The following is a 21,933-nucleotide window of genomic DNA, read 5'->3' as shown; positions in this document are numbered from 1 at the left end:
ATAAAGAGGTAATGAATGGGTAATGTCTCCATTTGCTTACTTGTGCAAATTTCATGACGTGCTTAAACGTGTGACTGGATATCTTTAAAGATAAATGAGCATCCCAGTTGTTGTTAGAATTTAGAATATGATTAGAATTTGACAGAGGCTCCTCATTTTCTCCACCTTGTTGTCTTTTTTTGATGGTAATTCAAGCAAGATATCACCATTTAGACACTAAGATGCAGTGTTAGTATTTGTGTATTGAAGATTTTAAAACCTTGTGTGTTTTAGAGACTTTATTGAGTTCTTCCGTGAGAAATCAGAAAGGAATACAGCAGGTGTCTGCTAGTCTCGTTGTGGCTGCTAAGAGCTTATTCTCCTCTTTCTCATCCCAAAGATACCACGCGGCCAAAGAGGGACTATGAGATGGATGGACGAGACTATCACTTTGTGATGTCCAGAGAGCAAATGGAGAAGGACATCCAAGAGCACAAGTTCATTGAGGCGGGACAGTACAATGATAATCTGTATGGAACAAGTGTCCAGTCTGTGAAATATGTGGCTGAGAGGGTGAGACTCTCCACCTACATGTAAAAGTTGCATGTTGGCAAAAAAGTTACAAGTAGGCAAAAGTGTAAACATAAGAATCTGAAGTTCAGGCCTTGAGGTGTGAGGTCTGTTCATCGCATAGGTGCTTAGATTTCTATACCAAGCAAAAAGAACAGATTGTAACACATGAGATTTACTTTTAGATTTGAAAAACTTTGCACAGTGAAGCATTAATATTGGAATTGGTGTTATTCTGTGTAGTACATCTCTTCTAAATGCATGCCTCTGTCCCAGGGTAAACATTGCATTCTGGATGTATCTGGAAATGCCATCAAAAGACTACAAGTAGCACAACTCTATCCCATTGCCATCTTCATAAAACCGAAGTCTATTGATTCTCTAATGTGAGTATTCATTTTCAGTTTTACTCCTTTCACTTAACACTTTGACACTACTATACTTCAATAGACTAGTTCCTGCTACTTCCATTTACCATTTATTTAGCAACAGTACACAAACCTATTTATTTATTTATTCATGTTTTTGGCCTTACAGCAGTATAGAGAAAGACCCAGCAGTTCTCTTAGGAGCAGCACAGTGGCAGGAAAAAGTGCCTTCTATGAGGATGAAACCTTGACAGAACCAGACTTTATAATGTCTAAAAACACGAAGTGTGTTCTGAACCATTTTTGTGCTTAAATGTTCATATTAGGGGTAGGATTGTTTACATGAGTTGCACGTGTACATGCTGGCCATATCAATGATCATTTAGGTAAAAACCCAACTTGGTTTCTTTTTAATTAAGATTTTCATTTTTGAGCTCCTGATCTTATCGGAGTATTTGCTTGAACATCAGAACTAAGTGTTGTTTTTTTTCTGACAAAATGTTTTGTCATGGATATAGTTACGTTGGGTGGTGTTTATCTCATATTTTATGTTGTGAATTGAAAATGCACCAAATTTGCTTATAAAAGTAGCATTTTGCAATGTAGCGTTGGAGGGAGCGATACCTACCATTAAATCACTAAAATTCAGGAAAAAATATCTGATCATTCACAGGCAAGTTCTGAAGCAATCCAGTTCTTGTCCTGATAAATGCTTTCAGTGAATTGCACTATGGGCTGCAAGTTGGGCCTTGTTTTTAACTATATTTGCTTGCATTTTGCAAAAATTCCTAAAAACAAATGTATTCTTCTGTGATAAAAAATAAAAAACCGCATGGTTAAATATGTAAATATGGTTCCTTTTCCAAAGTTTTCAAAGGTTTAAAGCAAGATCTCTCCTACTGCAAGTCCATTGTCAATGAATGTGTGCTGAAAGTTTTAAGCTGCATACCTCACTTCGTTGCTTGTTGAACTGAGGTTTCAAAACATTCTTAATGTCAAAAATCATGCTTGCACGTGCATGTCTTAAAGTTGAGCATTAAGATGAACTCAAAGACTGTCCTCCTTCAAGAGATGCTGTGAACACAGCGTATTATATGCCACACTCCCTTCAGACATCATTCTGACCAGCAAACTGAGAGGAGCCAAACATAGCAACAGTATGGTGCAGTGCAGTACAGTACACTCATGCATTTTTAAGTGCAGAGGGACTAGATTGTTACCTGGAACGTTGAAATAGAAATCAAGGAAAATGGTGTGTGTGATGTTCTGTGTCCTGTCTCTCTATGCAGGGACATGAATAAGAGACTGACAGAGGACCAAGCCAGGAAGACATTTGACAGGGCTATGAAGCTGGAACAAGAATTTGGTGAATCTTTCACAGGTATGATATTAATAGACATCAATGCAAAAGGAACCATTGATATTCAGCTTATGCCTCACAGTTCAACGCTGCTCGTACAGACCACATAATCACACAAATGCTGATTTCAAAGCTCTCCAGAATGGGAAGGTTTTGCCCACATGACTGCATGCAGATACCGCAAATGTCTGATTTTCCTCATCCAGACTTTAAATGTAGAAATTATAGAAATGTCAGTTCATGTATAACTGTATTTTGCAGTTATAATAAGGATTTTTTTAAGATAGCCAATTGGTGACTGACATTTGGAAAATGATTCTGGTATCTATAATTATGACCTCTTATACAACAGGCAATCACGAGTGATTGGACCCTACACTCTTCAATAAGTGGGTCAAAAATGACCTGCATAAGTGTGTTTTTATGCCATTTTTGTCATTTTAGTTAAGAAGTTGAATTTTTATTATTGTTTGTATCATATTTTTGTCCACACAGGAATGATTTCATGCTTGAAATATGTTTATTTTTCACTTTAGAATGGAGTTTGAACATTTTGATAATTGAAAAAGAAGAATATTACACAGAACGGCAACAGCAGAATGTCAACATCCATTTCCTTTTCCTCCAGCTGTTGTTACTCTCTGTCCCTCCATCACCTCTTGTATGATATTATCAGTGATATAGAGCTTGGGGTAGTAATACAAATATTACAATTTCTTTAAAAGTATAAAAGGTAACTTAAAAATCTAAATGGAATGATATCAAAAACATGTTTTCTGAGGAATAGCTGGAAAATGAAATGATAAAAACTTTTCATCACAAAGATATTGCAAGAAAACGGCCTTACCGGGTCATTTGTGACCCACTTATGCATCTAAGGGTTAAAGATACCTAATATTCCCCTTTAGGCATCTCTTATACAGCTTTTGTCATTTCTCAGTCTAATCGAAATGTGGAATCATTTTATGGAGGAAGGCAAACTTATGGAAAGCCCTTAAGTGTCAAGTTTTTATGTGATAATGGCAAACATCCTAAATTTTCTGATGGTGGAAGTTTTATTTTTTGTTTTTGTTTTTTTAAAAACTTCCAAATGCAAGCAATAATTAGCGTAAGAATGGATGGAAATAGTCTACCAGGCCGTTTCTTATTCTAACACTACAGTATAAGTCAGAAATCTTCAATACTACACACTTTAAACGGACAGCTGTGAGGCTTCACAGCTACTGAATGTTTATTGAAAAAGTGCAATTGTGACTGTATCTTAATTTGATGTTCATGACCCAGCTCATACATAGTTTTTGCTTTGCAGCGTTGGTTCAAGGAGACACCTTAGAGGACATTTATAACCACTGCAAACAGGTCATAGAGGAACATTCAGGACCTTATATCTGGATCCCCTCGAAGGAGAAACTATAATAACTCATCACCCTAAAAGGAGTCTGGACTGCTAGGAACTAGTAATAAGCTGTATCATAAGGTAACTGTGTGGCGATAAATAGTCTTCATAAATACTTGTTGTGAATATGTTTTTTTTTTATATTATTATTATTTTCTCTTTGTTTGGTTATTGCTTCTTTTTCACTCAACATGAATGTTCCTGAATGTAAACCACATAATGTTAGAAAATTTTAGGTCTTTAATCATGAACCGTTTGTATATTTGTTGATTTTTTAAAAATTATTTAAACAAAAAGGAAAGGAAATGTAATGAAAATGAAATAAAATTGGGGTATGTGTCCACATCGTTACTGTGTGGGATTTCAAACGGGATGTTGGAACGTAGTCATATACAGTGCAGATGTCTTTGCTTTGCCACAGGAGAAAAGGTACTCCAAGTGTGACGCTTTCACACCCGGTTAATACTGCAAATCGCAAAAAATTCAAATGTCCGATGCCCAAAGTTTGTTTCTGGTCTTGCAACTGTGCATACTCTGGACATCGCTTTGCTCTGTGTGTGTTTTCATTGTCATATCTTCCTTAAATGACTGTATTTATTTATGTGACGTGACAACGAGCATTTGTGAGGAAAATGGTTTTTCACCCAGGGTCTTTTGTGTTTAATTTTTTTGTTTTATTTCAAGAAAGACACTAATCATCTAGCCATTGCATTGACAATGATGAGTAAGGAGACAGAGCTGCTATAGGCAACAGAAATGTAACATTATATTTTGCTACTTAATTGCTAGAGGGCACAAAAGCACACAGTCATTTATTATTGAGAATATAACTTTGATTAAAGGGTCATTTACAGAGCATATCTCATTTGAGTGATGTAGTGTGTTGCGTCTGGGGGTGAGAATGTAACGGGGAAGTAGTGATTGCATTCATTACTGGCACACGTCTTTTGAGAGCAATTGCAGGAAAGTGGGTTAACCCTCCTGTTGTCCTCATTTACAGGCACCAAAAAATATTGTTTCCTTGTCTGAAAAAATTCTGCAAAAAAATTCCCCAAGTTTAGGAAAATTTGCAAAACCTTCTGGAAGAAAATTCCAATAATTGCTGAAAAGTTTCCCTTAAAAGTTTTATTTTAAAAAATCCCCCAAATTTGGCAAAAAATTATTGTAAATATTTTCAAAAAATGACTAAAAATCTTAGAAAAAAAATCCTAAAAATATCTGAAGTGATTATATGTGTGTGTGTGTGTGTGTGTGTGTGTGTGTGTGTGTGTGTGTGTGTGTGTGTGTGCGTGTGCGTGCGTGTGTGTGCGTGTGTGTGTGTAAAAAACTTCTAATATTTCCTTTAAGAATATTCACAAAAAAGTCAACCAAAATCCAGGGAATTTTCGAATTATTTCAATTTTTTTGTGAATGTTCTTAAGAAACATTTTTAACATTTATTTTTTCCACCAAAAAATGTTCAAAGATTTCCCAAAAAGTGGAAAACGTGGACATCAGAAGTTTCACTGTGAAAATATATTTTTTTTCCCACATTTTCAAACTTTAAAAAGGGTCAATTTTGACCCACAGGACAACATGAGGGTTAAGTGATCGTGATTTAAAACAAAGGACCAACACATTTTTTGGTAATATAAAGTTATCTAGTAGAAAAGGAAACATAAGAAGTAAGGAAGGAAAAGTAACTTATCAGATATTAATATTCTGCAGCAGCACTGTGGAGTCATCAATGAACTCAACTACTGAAAAGGTGGGTTTTTAGCTTTGCTCTGAAGAAGGTATTGATTTGAAGTTTGAGGTGAAACAGGTGCTTCTCAGCTCGAGGACAGCAAGGGGCTGTAGCACACTGCTGAAGACAGATGAAGACACGGTCTGTTTGCTCAATAAAAGGATGGTAATTAGGCAGTATCTCCTAATGAGAAAGGTCCAGTAATAGTGATTACAACTTGGGAAGACCCAACACATTGTGATCCGCTGACTTGTGGCAGCTTTCTGGTTCAGAAATAATTACATTTCTCATGCTGATATAATCCAAAGTCTCTCAATTGAGCATCAATAGAGAGACACTAACACCAAGATGGAAAAACTAAAACTATAGAAGATATCAGTTTGATTTGTCTAACTCAGTCTGATAAAATCTCATTTTACTTTCAAACTTTTAAATATATTTAACACAAAATGAGAACTGTGGACTCTATCCCTGGTTCCATTTCCCAGTTGACTCACAAAAAGGGGCTCCCTTAAAGACCCTATTTGGTGATTTTTTTTTTTTTTTTTTTGACATTGCTAGCATGTCCATATAGTGTTTTTTGTTGGCTAGAAGACACATCATGAGAAAAACATTCAAGAACACCACCACTGAAGAACGGAGGTATCTGCTGAGCCATGATCAGTCAGCAGATTGGAATCATTCAATCAGACTTGTGTCTATTTCAAACCCAGCACAACTTTGGTTGTGACCTGGTGAGTGCAATGGCCATAGCAAAGTTGTCGCATAATTTCCAAATCGTGTCCTATGAATGAATGCATTGTCATCTTAGAGAGGCCACGCCCACCTAGATGGAAATGTATCGTCATAGGATGATGGTGATCACTCATAACTAGTTTGACAAATGGCCTTTGTCTCTAAAGGGATGTCAATGCATAATGTTCCCATTGTCAAAGAAAGAACAGAAATCAACACAAAAGTTTTCTGAATTACAATAAGATTTTTCAAGACTTGCCAAGGTTTTAGGTTTGTTACAGACTGATATGATTTAATGTGTTTTACTATACAAATTAAGAACAACCAAGTAAACTCTGTTCAGTCTCTGGAGAATTGGTCTCTGGTCAGCATGTCTGAAATAAGTTAGTTGGATGACAAAATGGTAACACATTTGCAAATCTTTCACCTGCTAGCTTCATCTGTCTGTAGCATAACCTCATACCCACCACAGCTGTGTCGAAGTCTTGCTTGGGTACCGAGTTAATGCACATTCAGTCTCTCTACACTACCAGTCAACATTTTGGACACACTTTCTCATTTAATGTTTTTTCTTTATTTTCATGACTATTTACATTATAGATTCTCACTGAAGGCATCAAAAGTATAGATGAACACATATGGGATTATGTAGTAAACAAAAGTATGAAATAAGTCAATATGTGTTTTGTATTTTAGAGTCTTCAAAATAGCCACCCTTTGCTTTGATTACTGCTTTGCACACTCTTGGTATTTTCTGGATGAGCGTCATGAGGTAGTCACCTGAAATGGTTTCCACTTCACAGATGTGCCTTGTCAAAGTTCATTTGTAGAATTTCTTGCCTTCTTAATGGGGTTGGAACCATCAGTTGTGTTGTGCAGAAGTCAGGTTGGTACACAGTTGACTGCTCTGTTTGACAACTGTTAGAATCCATATTAAGGCAAGAACCAATCAGCTAAGTAAAGAGAAATGACAGTCCATCATTACTTTAAGAACTGAAGGTCAGTCAGTCCGGAAAATTGCAAAAACTTTGAATGTATCCCCAAATGCAGTCGCAAACACCATCAAGAGCTAGAATGAAACTGGTTCACATGAGAACCGCCCCAGGAAAGGAAGTCCAAGAGTCTCCTCTGCTGCTGAGGATCAGTTCATCTGAGTCAGGGTTTGAAAACAAACTGTTATATTTTATGCATTTATGTGTTTGTAGCATTTTAGTAGTGCAATGCATAAACTGCTGAATATACAGATCTGGAGTCTCAATTATGTTCACTAAACAGTAGATTGAGGGAAAAAACTTGTGGCTCAGTGACTTTGACAGTTACATTATTATTGATGGACAGGTGATTTCTGTATTTCTAAATCTGTTGATTTTCTTGAATTTTCACCAACAACAACAGCCTCCATGACAGAGTTTCAATATGTAGCGGACTGAGGAGCAAAAACACACAGATAATCCTGAGATCCTTTCTCAAAGCTGTAAATTTGGTAGGAAACCACTCCTGGAAACAGCTTACCCAAAACTCACATCTAAATGGAACAACTGCATATTGGATGTTTACATCAGAATTACTGCTCACAGCCCCCTTTGAGACAACAGGACATCTCCTACCTCCACCAGAATCTGATAAGGGTCTTGTGAAGAAAACCACACTTCTGGACAGGAGGAGATGGCATCCATCACTGTAACCTCCTGACCTTTCTCTTTCCCTAAACCCAGAACTGTCTTTACAACAATTAACAGTTTAAAATCCTCAAAATAAAGAAATTCCGCATCACTGGACTGATAATCCCAATATCTGGACTTATTCTATGATACCATGTGGATCAGAACCATATCTGAAGAGTAACACATCACATCTAAAGTGTTTGTGGAGAAGCACACACGATACACAAACATCCCCCTGCTCTCTTCATTGCAATAATAGACACAGAGACTCTTATCCCAAGGACATAGACTTCTCAAGTCTTATTTTTCTTGTTGCTGAATATATATGCGTGTGCTCTTTCATAAATCCTGAAAATCCACAATTTGTAAGTTAATTCTTATGCTTACACCTTTTATTATCTCAGAAACAATATAAGATAAATATATTGTGTTTGATATCTTTTTTATCACCTGTTGAATGTTATTTCAGATCTGTGATCATCATAGATATTTAACTGTTAGATTTGTATGTTGAATGAAATGAACTAAAAGTAAGTTTGAAAGGTATCTGGCCTCTGACCTCTCCTGGACAGTGAAGCTCAACACCACCCTTTGAGAGGAACACGTCCACGATCGATTTGATGCTGATTTGAATTTGGCTCCAAAATGGAATGCAACTGGGGCTTAAAAACTTATGGTCTTATATTTACATAGGCTTGGTAGTTGATTATTTTTACTTGGGCTTTTTCATACTATTAATAAGGCTCATTTCCTACAGTTTGAGTTGGGCTTTGTTTTCTATGTTTTACTTAAAGTAGTCCCAAGTTTACTTCAATAATGCAACAACGCAAACATTTTCTTTATAAATATGAGCTTCAACACTTAGTATTTTTTCTTCGGCACATTTTTGCAGTGCAAACCTGCCAAAGTGTCGTCTTGTCTCTCTGTTCCTGAACCAACTCACCCAGCAGATCATCACAGCGTCACATCCTGCAGCAGCCTCCTCTACATTTCTGCTAACCTAATTTATACCTTTTTGCTACATTGTGATTATGGCTTCACGTATGAGACTACTTACACTACATAATATTTTTATGATGCATCCGTGTGAGGCCATTTTCACCACAAATAAAATGCTGTCAGAAGAAAGTATACAGAAAATGTGTATATGATCATTAGAATGGGCGGCACAGTGACTCTGTGGTTAGCACTGGCGTTTCACAGGGATTTGAATCCTGGGGTTAGGGACCTCTCTGAATGGAGTTTGCATGTTCCCTCCAGATGTTCTTCTTACTGTCTAAAGGCATGCATGTTGGTGTGAGTGTCTTGGCTGTGTGTCACTTTCTGTCTCTGTGATTGTCTGGCCACCTGTATCCTGCCTTTAACCTATGCCAGCTGGGACCCCACTCAAAGATGCTGTATCATTATCAACCCACCAGAGGGCATAAATGTACCACTAATGCAGGGGTTTCTTCTATAATGACAATGCAAACATTTCTCATGCCTTGTATCCCTTTTTATCAGACCCTCAATCTTTTATCTTAAATGGAGTGCTTAAAGTCTGCTGATACTACCACATGAAATGTCTTACTATACTGTCTGCTGTGTTAATAGCACTTCTGTAGTGTTTACAATGTAAATAGTTTCAATGAAAAACAGTCCTATTAAATTCAAAAAAGATATTTGTAGCCTTGTATTAAAACTGCTTTTGGTTTACTGGGAGCTCAATTCAATTCAATTCAATTCAATTCAATTCAATTCAATTCAATTCAATTCAATTCAATTTTATTTATATAGCGCCAATTACAGTCAAATTGTCTCAAGACGCTTTACAGAACCCATATGTCTGAACCCCGAGAGCAAGCCCTAAGGTGACAGTGGCAAGGAAAACACCCTTTTAACAGGGAAGAAACCTTGAGCAGAATCTGGCTCTTTATGTGGGGGGACCCATCTGCCTGCTGGCCGGCAGGTTGAGAGGGACAGAAGAAGCAGAGAGGTAGAGGTGGGGGTAGGGGGTAGAGAGGGTACAACATTGTCATAATTTCAGTGTATGATGGTGTCAGAAAATCTGCACTGATGACAAGCTTACACTAATGAATAACACTTAGACATGCAAAGAAAAAAGTTTAGAGAAATATACCACTTTATCAACCTTTAGTGTGTTTCACAGTGAAGTGGTAATTCCACCTCTGCAGTCACCCTTAAGCACATGGGCACAAATTGTTGAAACCAAAATCATGCATTCAAGCAACCTGCAAACTCAGCTTCAAGCTCATCCCTTTGTTTTATTGGACTGGATTTGTCAAAATTAAAGTTAGTAGAATCCCTTAAAATGTTAAATTAGTGATTACTGCAATATCTCCAACATGCAGATATTCAGTTCCACCAGAATATGTCTGTGTGGATTCTTAGTCATTAAGATATGGTATTCTTAAGAAGGCAACTGGACATCTGTTTTTGGCACTTGAAGACATTTAACCCCACATCCAAGAAGTTTATTCTGTTCTGACTTGTAGGGAGTCCTGAGCATTTATTCCTATCCTTAAACCACATGGCTAATGAACTGTTAATGACCCACCTTCATTTGCCTAAAGGTGTGAGTGGCTGTGAAACTACCTGTGAAAGTATCTCAGAACACTGTTGTAAGTGCCTGATAGGTAGTGTTGTAAATCCACACCTCTGTTCAGAGATGGCTGTTTCAGTTTAATATAGGTGGCTTTCTTCACTTTCTCTCTTCACTGGCTCTCCTGTGTTGTGCCATGTGCTTGTGGAGCAGTTGTTCAGTCCACTGGTTCTGAATTTTCATTTTTGCTTGTGTGAATCCCTTATTATCAATGTTTGATGAAGCCTATTTTTTTACATTTCTGCAGTCTTAGTTATGTGAAGGAACAACTAAAGGGAAATGTATCTGAAAGATATTCAACATAGAAAAATAAAATTAAAATATATATTGTCCCCCCCACAATCAGAGAGTACTAAGCCCCAATAAGTACAGAGAGCTTTAACACAAGGGCTGCTGACCTGAGAATGAAGATAATGAACAGGCTGGAAAGCTGGCATCCCTGGAGTCACTGAGTGATAAAATACCCTCTGAAAGTTTGCTGGAAGATGTCAGTGCAGCCCTACAAACTATCCCTTCTATGACCATCACTGTGACCAAGCAGCTGATGTGTGCCACAGCAACAGTGTTTCTAGAGATGCTCATTTATTAGATGAACAGCATGAATAACAAAGAGCAATGCCCCCCATTGAGGAGGAAGCTAGAGGCCAAGATCAACTCTCAGCTTCAGAAAGGTGTGGAAAAGAAAGGGCTTCTCAGGAAGTACCACCGACTGTCCATAGCAGAGGCACTAGAAGCTGCCAAGCAAAGACTGACAGCTCTGGCTACCTGCCTAAAGAGGCTAACTAGAGAAGTAGAAGCCAGTGAATAAACTGGGTGTTTACTACCAAAACATCCAAAGTGTACTCTCAGTGGGAGGGTCAGAACATGAACATAGACCCACCCAGAAGTGAGACTGAAAGGTAGTGGAAGAGCATATGAGAGAAAGAAGCATCACATAACACCAGTGTTCAGTAGCTAGTGGACCTAAGAGCTGACCACAGCAATCTCCCAGAACAGAAACCAGTGACCATCATAAGGGCAGACTTCTGAGAAAAAATATCAGGTATGAAAAGCTCACCCACCTGGACAGGTGGAGAGGGGATTATGTGAGAATGTTGTTCTTTGGTGTCAGACTAACAACCTGCTGCTGAACGTCGGTAAAACCTGACCAGCTGATTGTGGAGAAGCCAGCTGAGGAAATACAGTCTACTGAGGATAAACTGATCACTTGCAGAGAGGGTGTGCAGCTTCAAATACCTGGGAGTGCACATTTCTGAGGATCTGTCATTGTCCGAACACATATTCAATCGGTTGAAGAAGGGGAGGCTGTCAGGCTTCCAAGCATAAACAAAAAGGAGCATCACCCAGACCACCAGCAGCAGCATTAACTCAGAAACCTATAACATTGCAAAACACCTTGCCATCATCTTTGCACCAACTGAACCAATTTCGGCCACAGCTAGACATTTGCCCTGCTTGATCTCTGCCTGACAAGGACCTATCTCAAGAACAATAAGTGTTTCCAGAGACAAAATCATAGCTGTACCATGGGTTCTACAGTATCACCATTATGGCTAATCACTACATGGAGGAAATGGAAACCAGTGCACTGAGTCTTTAACAGAACAATGCCCAGTCATTGGTTTAGATGTGAACGACACCTGTGTCAAAAACCAAAGCCTAAGAAGTAGAGGCCTTAATGAAACCTACAGTATGAACATGGTTCTCTGACACATCAACAAGTTCACAGGGTGTCAAGGAACATAAGCTGCTTCTTTTTGACTGTGCTGTGTACACTGAGGTTTAAGACACACAGATCATTACTTATTGTTTGGCTCCCGTTACCCACTAGAACATAAGATGGGGTTTATTAAAATCTATCACTGGACTGATCATGTCCTTCATAAGACAGAGAGACAAGAAAAGGAGCACACACGTGTTCAGAAAGCATTTAAAACCTGTGGTTATCCCAAATGGGCTTTCACTGAGTTACATAAAGAAAAAAATAGCCCAGCATGAAACAGAGAAGAAAAGAAGAACAGGTGCAACAACATTGTCATCCCTTATGCAGCTTGTATGTCTGACAAACTCTGAAGGACTTGCTTCAAACACAACATCTCAGTGCGCTTCAGAACCAGTAACACTTGGACAGAAACTGGTTCACCCTGAGGATGAAACACTCAAACACAAGCTGAGCAACACTGTATATGTAGGCCAGTGCAGCAAGACTGCACAGACCTATATATAGGGAAGACTAAACAAAAGCTCCACAAGTCATTGCACAGTACGGGAGAGCCAGCTTCTCAGGACAACACTCAGTAGTCCACCTGCATCTAAAGGATAAAGGACAGCAATGTCCATATTCTGGACAGGGAAAAACATATGGTTTGAGAAAGGGGTTAAACAAGCCATCGATGCTAACTGGAACGGCCATCTCGAAACAGAGGAGTGGCTCTACGACACCACTTAACAAGTACTTATATCACAGTCCTGACATCCCCAGACAATTTCACCACTATTAGTAACTTTATTCATCTCTCATGTGACAGTTTCACAACCATTCCGACCTCGAGGCATGTGGGTCTTGAATTGTTAAAAGACCATGAGCCATGCCATTTGAGGGTGAAAACAAATACCTGTGACTCCCAACAATTCAGTTAGAACTGAGGAGGTGAAAAATATTCAAGAAGCACAAAGAAGTCCAGTTGCTTTCTACTGAAGCACTTAGAATTACCATTACCTGGGTGATTGGATCAACACAGACAAGCTTTTCTGGACTCATTCACTGGCCTTGCTTCTGCAAAACTCCAGTTGGCTTAAGCTCTACTCCCCAGTCTTGTCTGTGCCTAAATTTCCTGCCTGCTCCAGCCTCAGTTAAGTTCCTCTGCATACGCCTGCCTCTAGCTGCACTACTCTGCTCCCAAGTCCAAACCTCAGCTAAACTCTCCTGCCTGTTCTAGCCTCAGACCTGTTTATTTGTGACTCAGGCATAATCTTTCAAAATTTTCATTTTGATTGAATTTGTATTGTGTTAAATTTATCTAAATGCCTGGCCTGTTTCTTTGACCCCTCATTTGGATTCCCAGATTTGCTCTTAAAGCTTGGCATACAAATAATAATAAAGAACATTCAAAAGAGAGTGGTCAAATTTATTTATTAACTCTAAACCCAGGCCCCTACACATTCCCCTTCGAAAGCACTTCAACCCTAAGAGCTGAGCCAATAATGAAGTCCCCAGTGTCAGTTGGCTGATACTACCTGCCACTCTCAAACACACTCTGGTCATTCTCACAGTGACACTGCTTTCAGGATACCTAGAAAAAACTATTCATAATGTAATGCAAAGAAACCTATTTAGGACTTTGAAAAGAAAAAACTAACAGCAGAAAATGGATACAAATTTTACCTGGCCCTCAAAAGAGATAAATGAATTAGCAGAATATTTCTACTGTCAGACATGAAAGACAGAGACGGATCCTATCCAAGTCCAGGCTCAGCTGAAAAAAGAACACACACACAGATCATGCCAAACAAAAGTAAACAAAATATGTGGTCACTGTCGGACAGGTTCATTCAAATCAGAGATACTCTTCCTCCTTCAGTGTGAAATATCACTAAAATAAGGAACTTTTAACGTCATCATTTGACAAATCCATTTATCCATTACCTATACACAGCTTTAGCGACTGTATAGTCACAGATGGCCTGGAGTCCATCCCAGCTGGCCCAGGGCAAAGGCAGAGTACACCCTGGACAGGCCATCAGTCCATCACAGGGCCACACGGCAAGACAGACAAGCACACTCACATTTAACAAATTCAACTCAAAAGTTTAGGTTTCAACAAGCATAATGAGCTCTAAAATAAACATTGTAAGAAGGCAGGCATTATGCCTAACATGCCTATGCTATACATGCCAATAAAACATATCAGTCTTAATGGTGTATTTCATTTTCTTACTGTTTATAACTGAACTGCAGTACCAGCATGTTACTGACAATACATGTGTTGCTTTTTATCCCCTGCACTCTTTCTTAAACATTTTGAAGTCACAGCACCAAGGATAAACCAGGACTTCTGAGGGATAAGTGCTTTAAACCAGCAAGAGGATATATCCAAGTGTCTCTAAAAGGTCAGAGAGATACTGGATTATATATTGTTACACGTTTACCTCTTTCCTCTTTTCCAAAATACCACTAAAGCCACTTCATGTATCTCTCTCACTTCACCATTGGCAGTTCATGTCTTATTTTAGACATTCATATGCATTGTTTGCCATCTGTTGGTGAATTTCTGCAATTTCATCAGTAAGGTTCTCAATGTTACTGTGCCATAAATGAATACTGAGTGAATTGAACTAATGTGGAAACTCAAAGAGATTAGATTACTGTGTTTCACAGAAAACACTGTTACAATTTATTTTAAACAGAGCACAGGTGTTTAATACCCTTAGACAGCTCAGTTCTATTTACCTGACCCAGCAGGTCCTGACAGTGCTGAAGCAGCTAAATGAAATCAGCCAGCCATCATTAATGCTATTTACACCTGTGCTTTTCCCACTGTGACATGTCAGACTTTCAGACTTTTTCTTTGATGAAAATACCGCCACCATGCTAACAGCTGCAGCCATCAGGTTGCGTTAGCATGAACAGACTCTTATCTTTGGCTCCAATCATGAACAACTGTATTTCTTTAAATAAACTTACCACTGACTTTAATCCATATTAAGCACCAGTCTGACGGTCTCCTTGCAGCAACAAGAAGCTCTCAGACTCCATGAGAATTGCCTTCCTGCTCTAAATCACTTCTTAAAACATATCCTCATGAAACATTCGTTTGTCGTTGTTTCACCTGGTGAGCTTTACACAGTGGCCTTGTTAGGCATGAGCATCCAAGGGCCCCAAATTTTTTATGAATAACCCCAAAAATAAATAAAGATCTCCAAACTATGAATATAACAACAGATAAGTTTACTCATCTCTTAATCTGTCCTTCCAATCTTGCACTAAAGCTTTCCAAAATAAGATGATATCACTAATCAAGAACATAAGTAGCCTATGTTTTGGGTTTTCAGTATTTCATACTAGGAAATGATTAGCCTCAATCGACTCGGCTCTCACACATATTGTGTGAGCATGAGAGAGGAAACAGTTATTTGATGATAGCTGGTACTTGGTGATAGTTAATTCACTAAAGCAAACTTGTAGAACATGAAAACTAAAATCTTTCTGAAAAAGAAAAAGGATGAAAGCTACAAGGTACAGGCATAGAGGAGTTGGGGGAAGAGTTGTCTCCTGTAGGATCAGCTGACATTGGACCAAACATGGACATTGGTTGACTGTTATCAGTTCTATTTTTGGGATATTGTGTTATAGGACTTTATGGGTGAATTTTCCCCCTCACCTGGCCTTGCATCTCTTTGAATAGTCAGTTGCCCAAATTACTAATAATTAAAATGCATCATTAATAATTAAAATGAATATTAATAGCCTATAAGATGTATGTTTTATATTCATTTTACTCTGAAATAATTTGTTTTCAGGCTAAAAGCTAAAGATTTCTGGGCTGGGCTGAGAACCCACTGTTTCAAGATCCTAACAAGACCTCCGGATTCATAACTGGTGCTTTTGAAAAAATTCTAATTAGTTGAATAAACTGCGTGTCAGACACTGCTGTTGATGTTATGTTTAAATTACACAATTATTAGTTTTACACCCCTTGCACCCAAAGTAGTGAGTCAGTGCCATGTCTGTTTACATTGTAGATTCTCACTGAAGGCATCAAAACTATGAATTAAGACGGAATAATGTAGTAAACAAAAAAGTGTGAAATAAGTCAAAACATGTTTTATATTTTAGATTCTTCAAAATAGCCCTCCTTTGCTTTGATTACTGCTTTGCACACTCTTGGCCTTCTCTCCATGAGCTTCATGAGGTAGTCACCTGAAATGGTTTTCCAACAGTCTTGAAGGAGTTCCCAGAGATGCTGAGCACTTGTTGGTCCTTTTGCCTCCACTCCGTGGTCCATCTCATCCCAAACCATCTGGATTGGGTTTAGCTCAGGTGACTGTGGAGGCCAGGTCATGTGACGCAGCACTCCATCACTCTCCTTCTTGGTTAAATAGCCCTTACACAGCCTAGTGTTGGGGTCATTGTCCTGTTGAAAAATAAATGATGGTCCAACTAAATGCAAACCGAATGGGATGGCATGTTGTTACAGGATGCTGTGGTAGACATGCTGGTTCAGTGTACCTTCAATTTTGAATAAATCCCCAACAGTGTCACCAGCAAAGCATCCCCACACCATCACACCTCCTCCTCCATGCTTCACAGTGGGAACCATGCATGTAGAAACTATCCATTCACCTTTTCTGTGTCGCACAAAGACACAGCGGGTGGAACCAAATATCTCAAATTTGGACTCATCAGACCAAAGCACAGATTTCCACTGGTCTCATGTCCATTCCTTGTGTTTCTTGGTCCAAACAAATCTATTCTGCTTGTTGCTTTTGCTTAGTAGTGGTTTCTTTGCAGCTATTTGACCATAAAGGCCTGATTGGTTCAGTCTCCTCTGAACAGTTGATGTAGAGATGTGTCTGCTACTAGAACTCTGTGTAGCATTTATCTGGGCTCTAATTTGAGGTGCTGTTAACTTTCCATTTCTGAGGCTGGTGACTCAGATGAACTGATCCTCAGCAGCAGAGGTGATTCTTGGTCTTCCTTTCCTGGGGAAGTTCTCATGTGAGCCAGTTTGGTCGTAGCACTTGATGGTTTTTGCGGCTGCACTTGGGGATACATTCAAAGTTTTTGCAATTTTCCAGACTGACTGACCTTCAGTTCTTAAAGTAATGATGGACTGTCGTTTCTCTTTACTTAGCTGATTGGTTCTTGCCATAATATGGATTCTAACAGTTGTAAAATAGGGCTGTCAACTGTGTATCAACCTGACTTCTGCACAACACAACTGATGGTTCCAACCCCATTAAGAAGGCAAGAAATTCTACAAATGAACCTTGAGAAAGGCACATCTGTGAAGTGAAAACCATGTCAGGTGACTACCTCATGAAGCTCACTGAGAGAAGGCCAAGAGTGTGCAAAGCTGTCATCAAAGCAAAGGGTGGCTACTTTGAAGACTCTAAAATATAAAACATATTTAGAGTTAATTCACAATTGTTTGCTACATAATTCCATATATCTTGCTTTGTTGTTTTGATGTCTCCCGTATGTATCTACACTTTAGAAAGCAGTAAAATAAAGAAAAAAAACATTGAATGAGAAGGTGTGTCCACACTTTTGACTGGTAGTGTATATATTATATATTTCTTCTTTCTTTCTGTGTTTATCAGAGAAACTCTAGGCAACCTGCAACTGAAAAACACTCGAGGTAGTGTCAACCAGCTGGCTTACACGGACACTCAGCTTTGGGTACAAGGGGTGTACAACTTATAACTGTGTATTTTATTAAATTGATAAATACAGATTTCACTTCCAGTGTTGTGAATCCTAAAATATAACCTGATAGTATAGTATGCCAAACAAAATAAACATCAATAGCACCGTCTGACACACAATTTATTCAGCTAATTTGAATAATACAAAAACAAAAAACAAAAAACACCAGTATGAATCCAGAGCTCTTGTTGGGATCTTGAAACAGTGGGTTCTCAGCTCATATCTTCTTATACATCTTGTCTCATCTTATAAATCTCTCCATCTATATGCATTTATTATTTAACACCCTCTCAACAATGCATGTGTGTGATTAAAATTAGAGGACAAAATACCGCAGGGCCTGTATAGTTCCACTGCCTAATAGTCCGGACACAGACTAAGTTTGCTTCATATGGATGTTTTGTGTTCTTAACGCCTTATTCTCCAACACGTGTCCTGAACGTTACATCTGAGGACTTTACACAGCTCTCCAGACGCTACAATATAACGACTGCTCTCATTGGTGAAGTCAGCCCGTCCATCAGGAGGAGTGTCCACTCACATACAGCATTGCATGACAGAGGTGGATATTTTCAATGTGTACAGTGTGCTGCAAAACTGTTGATAATTTCTCGGCTAAAGCTGTTTAAGCAGCCGTGTCCGTCGCTGCTGCTGACAGGTACGTACCGTTAAACTGCCGGTAAACACTTCACCTGCGATTCCGATCAGTTGTGGCGCTCGCAAACACCCAGGAAGCTGGTGGAAAGTAGTCACTGGGCTGAAATAGGTTGTAACAGCGGTAAGTCGTTATCGGGGGATTGTGATGCACCTTTTAGACAACCCCTGTCAGTCGGACGCCGCGGAAAGATAAAGTTGAGTGAGGGATGGTGTTGGCGAGTACAGGCCAGCCCTGGCACTTTGCAAACCGGGGGAGGGGAGGGATATAGCTGAGATGAGAATCTTCTCCCACCTCGAGGAAATCGAAAGTGATTTCTATGGCATTGTGTGACTGAACAAGTCTGTATTTTTACCAGAATTAACGCACTGCGATGTTATTTTTGTGTGTTCAAGTCGTTTGTTGTGTCGCCTTCGCCGATAGAAACATTCATCATCTGGTCGAGTGCTGCGTTTGTGTACCACTGTAAAGCCGCACACAATAACACACACCTGTTCCGGTTGGGAGTAGGAAATAAAAGTTTTGACCTGGCGTATGCAATAGTTTGACTTCGGGTAGGATGACGCTCCAGCACCTTTCCCTCTCGACCGTTTTCATTCTAGATCTTCATATTAGGCCTCATTAATCCTTAGAAAGTATTACAATCATTTCATTGATCTTTGGAAATCAGAAGGACTGGATTTGAGGTAAGGTGATGTAAAAATCTAACAACAGCATCTTCTGAGTATATATAAGTATATATATATATATATATATATATATATATATATATATATATATATATATACACACACACAAACATATAAACATATATATAGAATATGCATATATAAAATTTTCATTACTGTTAATACGAGTCATGTAGAGTTATTTATTAGTTTAATAATAATGAAAAACTGCTGTAATATGTAGGACTTTGAGGAAGACATTTGGCCCATTAGTTCTAAACATTATAAGTGATATTTTGGACTGTCTGTGGTTATAATATTGCCACTTCATTTGTTATCATAAATGCTACGTACTTTGCTCATATCTATAAAGTCTTAATCTGTGTTGCCATGTTTTATCTCAATTTTTGTTTTGCTTTGTTGATCAAGTTTTCTTTTACCTTCTATGTTGCTGAGTTGTCTTGTTAAAGGATGCTAAATAAGTAAACTGTTAATTAGTCTGTTAAGGAGGCAGAGCCTTGGCGGAGTTGTGTGACTATCAGCGTTGGTTTGTCTGTCTGTTAGCCACATTACTCAAAAACGGGTCAATGGATTTTGATGAAATTTTCAGGAAAGGTCAGAAATGATTTCAGCCATCGGAAATGAAATGACTGAGCAGCCTTGGCAGAGTACTGCCCTCTCTGAATACTTTTCTAGTTAATAATTACAACAACAGGTGGGTCATTACAGAATTGGAGGACATTTTACATTATACACGTCAAATTTCAAATAATCCTTGTGCAAAATACTAAAACATAGAGTTGTTGTGTAAATGTACTTGTCCTAAGAACAAAAAAGAAAAGAATGTTTGAAAATATTTTTTAAAATACCAAATAAGTCTGAGGTTCCCCCTAAAATGCCACTTTTCTCTTGTAACACCCCCCTGCTGAACACTGCCAAAATCTACAATCTACAATCTGATCACTTGGTCCTTGTGTCATGTCTGACCTTCCCTGAAAATGTCATCTAAATCCATTAGTCCATTTTTGAGTAATGTTGAGAACAGACAGACAAACATACGCTGATCATCACATAACTCCACTGTGTTCCTTGGTGGGATAATTAAGCATCTAATAAAAATGGTACCATTGATGTGTAAGCTGAGCCAATCAAGCCTTTGATGGTTTATTACCTATTATTGATAAATATGGAGCAGAAAACTGTAAAAGAGAAGGTTTATTTTTCAGAATTTTTTAAGCCCAAGTGTCCTCCAATTCTGGAATGACGCAGGTTTACTTCAAAAGAATATTAGTTGTGGGGGTATTATTATAAACACTGCATTAAATACATTTGAGTTGACGTGTTTAGAAGATGTTTTGATGCCACACATGATTTACTGTATGGTCTAATAAATGTATAGCAACCATCACTGGAGGTGTCTCGACAAAAATCTCCAAAATCGTTGGTGGCCGAGTTTCCAAGAAGTGTGCATTTAAGAAATTTGTCAACACTTCCTGTTTTCGTGCGTCCTGTTTGTCGCCGCTTGACGCAGCCGCTGTGAGTACAGTCAGTGCTGAACTGTTATGATGTGTCAATAAGTTAAAAAGGTGGACAGCACCAATGATGAGAGGGCCCCCCCGGTACTTGAACAGGACATTAGAGGTATGTTCGGACATTAAGGAAGCCTTCATGACAGAGAACTTGTGCTCGTATCGGTTTGTCGTTAAAACCCGGTCGCTATTTTGTCAGCCTCTCAGTCAGTCACTGAAAAATTGTTAATATCGCTGCTTTGGACATGATGTCCGCCTGCTGGCTTTTCCCTCTGAACGTGTTTGTTTCTCACCGACATTTCATCGACAGTCAGGCCGATCGGCGGCGTGTTCTCGCCGCTGTTACTGAGCTGCGTGAATATTTCTTCCCTCCTGTTTGAAATCGCCGTCTAAAATAAATGGCAAAGCAACTGTTTCTCAGAGAGCTGGTGTGACTCCCCCCCCCCTTCCTATCCGCATCAAGTACACAGCCACAGACCTGCGTTGTGTTTAAACCAACAGTCACAGCAGCACAAACCTCTATTTCCATCTGTTCACTCAGTGACTTTTTTTTTTGTCAGCAGAAGGTTGCGTCGGAGAAGCTCGTGTGTTTCGGAAAGCGTTCCCTGTGAAAACTGTGACACGTCCAGTTAGCAGGCAGTGGAGCTAGCAGGCTAACTAGCTACTTTTATTCCCAGTAACACTGCTAGGAAATGGAGCTACTGCTCTGCAAAACATCACCCACAGATGCATGTGCCCCGGCAGCAAAATCCTCACTTTAATTAACCTCTGTGAACGTTTTCTCCCCCCCTCCTCGGAGTGTGAGACATTTCGGCGACGTTGTCATCGGAGAGTTTGACAGGAGTGAAATATCCCCACTACTGTACTGCACTTGGGCTTTTCTCGTCCAAACCGAAGCAAGATGGACTCTCATTCGGCTCGTCTGTCTTGTCAGGGCTCACATCGACATTTTGCACGGAGATGAAAATGTGTGCTTAGAGGTAGGAAGACGTTAGGTGGCTCGTTTATTCGCACACCACGTTCATTTAGTGCTTCTGTACCGAAGCTCAAGACTTCGCTCCCGACACACGGTCCGATCAGGCATCAGCAGTTTTACCTGAGAGCTAAACCTCTGCGCAACCAAACGCTCGCTGCTACTGTGCCTGCTTCGTTTGGGGCTGTTGAATGTTGTATGAAATGCATCCAGTGGTCGCAGGGTGTTTTTTAAAAAAAAATTTTTGGCCTACATGTTTTGGGGTTTGGTCACAAGGGC

At 39.1% G+C, this 21,933-nt stretch overlaps 2 protein-coding genes across 47 annotated transcripts in view; both read left to right on the top strand.

Annotated features, from left to right (window-relative positions):
* Window positions 1-4,533, top strand: part of dlg2 (discs, large homolog 2 (Drosophila)) — a 186,852-nt gene extending 182,319 nt beyond the window's left edge. For all 40 annotated transcript variants that reach the window (XM_055017123.1, XM_035951106.2, XM_035951104.2 and 37 more), the window contains 4 exons: window positions 380-552; window positions 826-935; window positions 2,207-2,298; window positions 3,587-4,533. In XM_055017123.1, the coding sequence (XP_054873098.1) occupies window positions 380-552; window positions 826-935; window positions 2,207-2,298; window positions 3,587-3,693 (482 nt within the window). In that variant the 3' untranslated portion in view covers window positions 3,694-4,533. The remainder of the gene's footprint in view (window positions 1-379; window positions 553-825; window positions 936-2,206; window positions 2,299-3,586) is intronic.
* A 13,830-nt stretch (window positions 4,534-18,363) lies between these two features.
* The window catches only part of LOC111572725 (BBX high mobility group box domain containing), a 31,301-nt gene continuing 27,731 nt past the window's right edge, over window positions 18,364-21,933 (top strand). For 3 of the 7 annotated variants that reach the window (XM_023276517.3, XM_035951099.2, XM_023276514.3), the window contains exon 1: window positions 20,661-20,793. The gene's annotated coding sequence lies outside the window, so the exon portion shown is untranslated. Of the gene's footprint in view, window positions 18,488-20,660; window positions 20,794-21,198; window positions 21,662-21,933 lie in introns of those variants that run through there. The other 4 variants (XM_023276515.3, XM_023276516.3, XM_035951097.2 and 1 more) reach the window with 4 other exon arrangements.

Source organism: Amphiprion ocellaris, chromosome 14, assembly GCF_022539595.1.
Source record: "Amphiprion ocellaris isolate individual 3 ecotype Okinawa chromosome 14, ASM2253959v1, whole genome shotgun sequence".
In the NCBI taxonomy this organism is placed as follows: domain Eukaryota; kingdom Metazoa; phylum Chordata; class Actinopteri; family Pomacentridae; genus Amphiprion; species Amphiprion ocellaris.
Note: the sequence above shows the minus strand (reverse complement) of the source record. Positions and strands in the feature narration are given on the sequence as shown.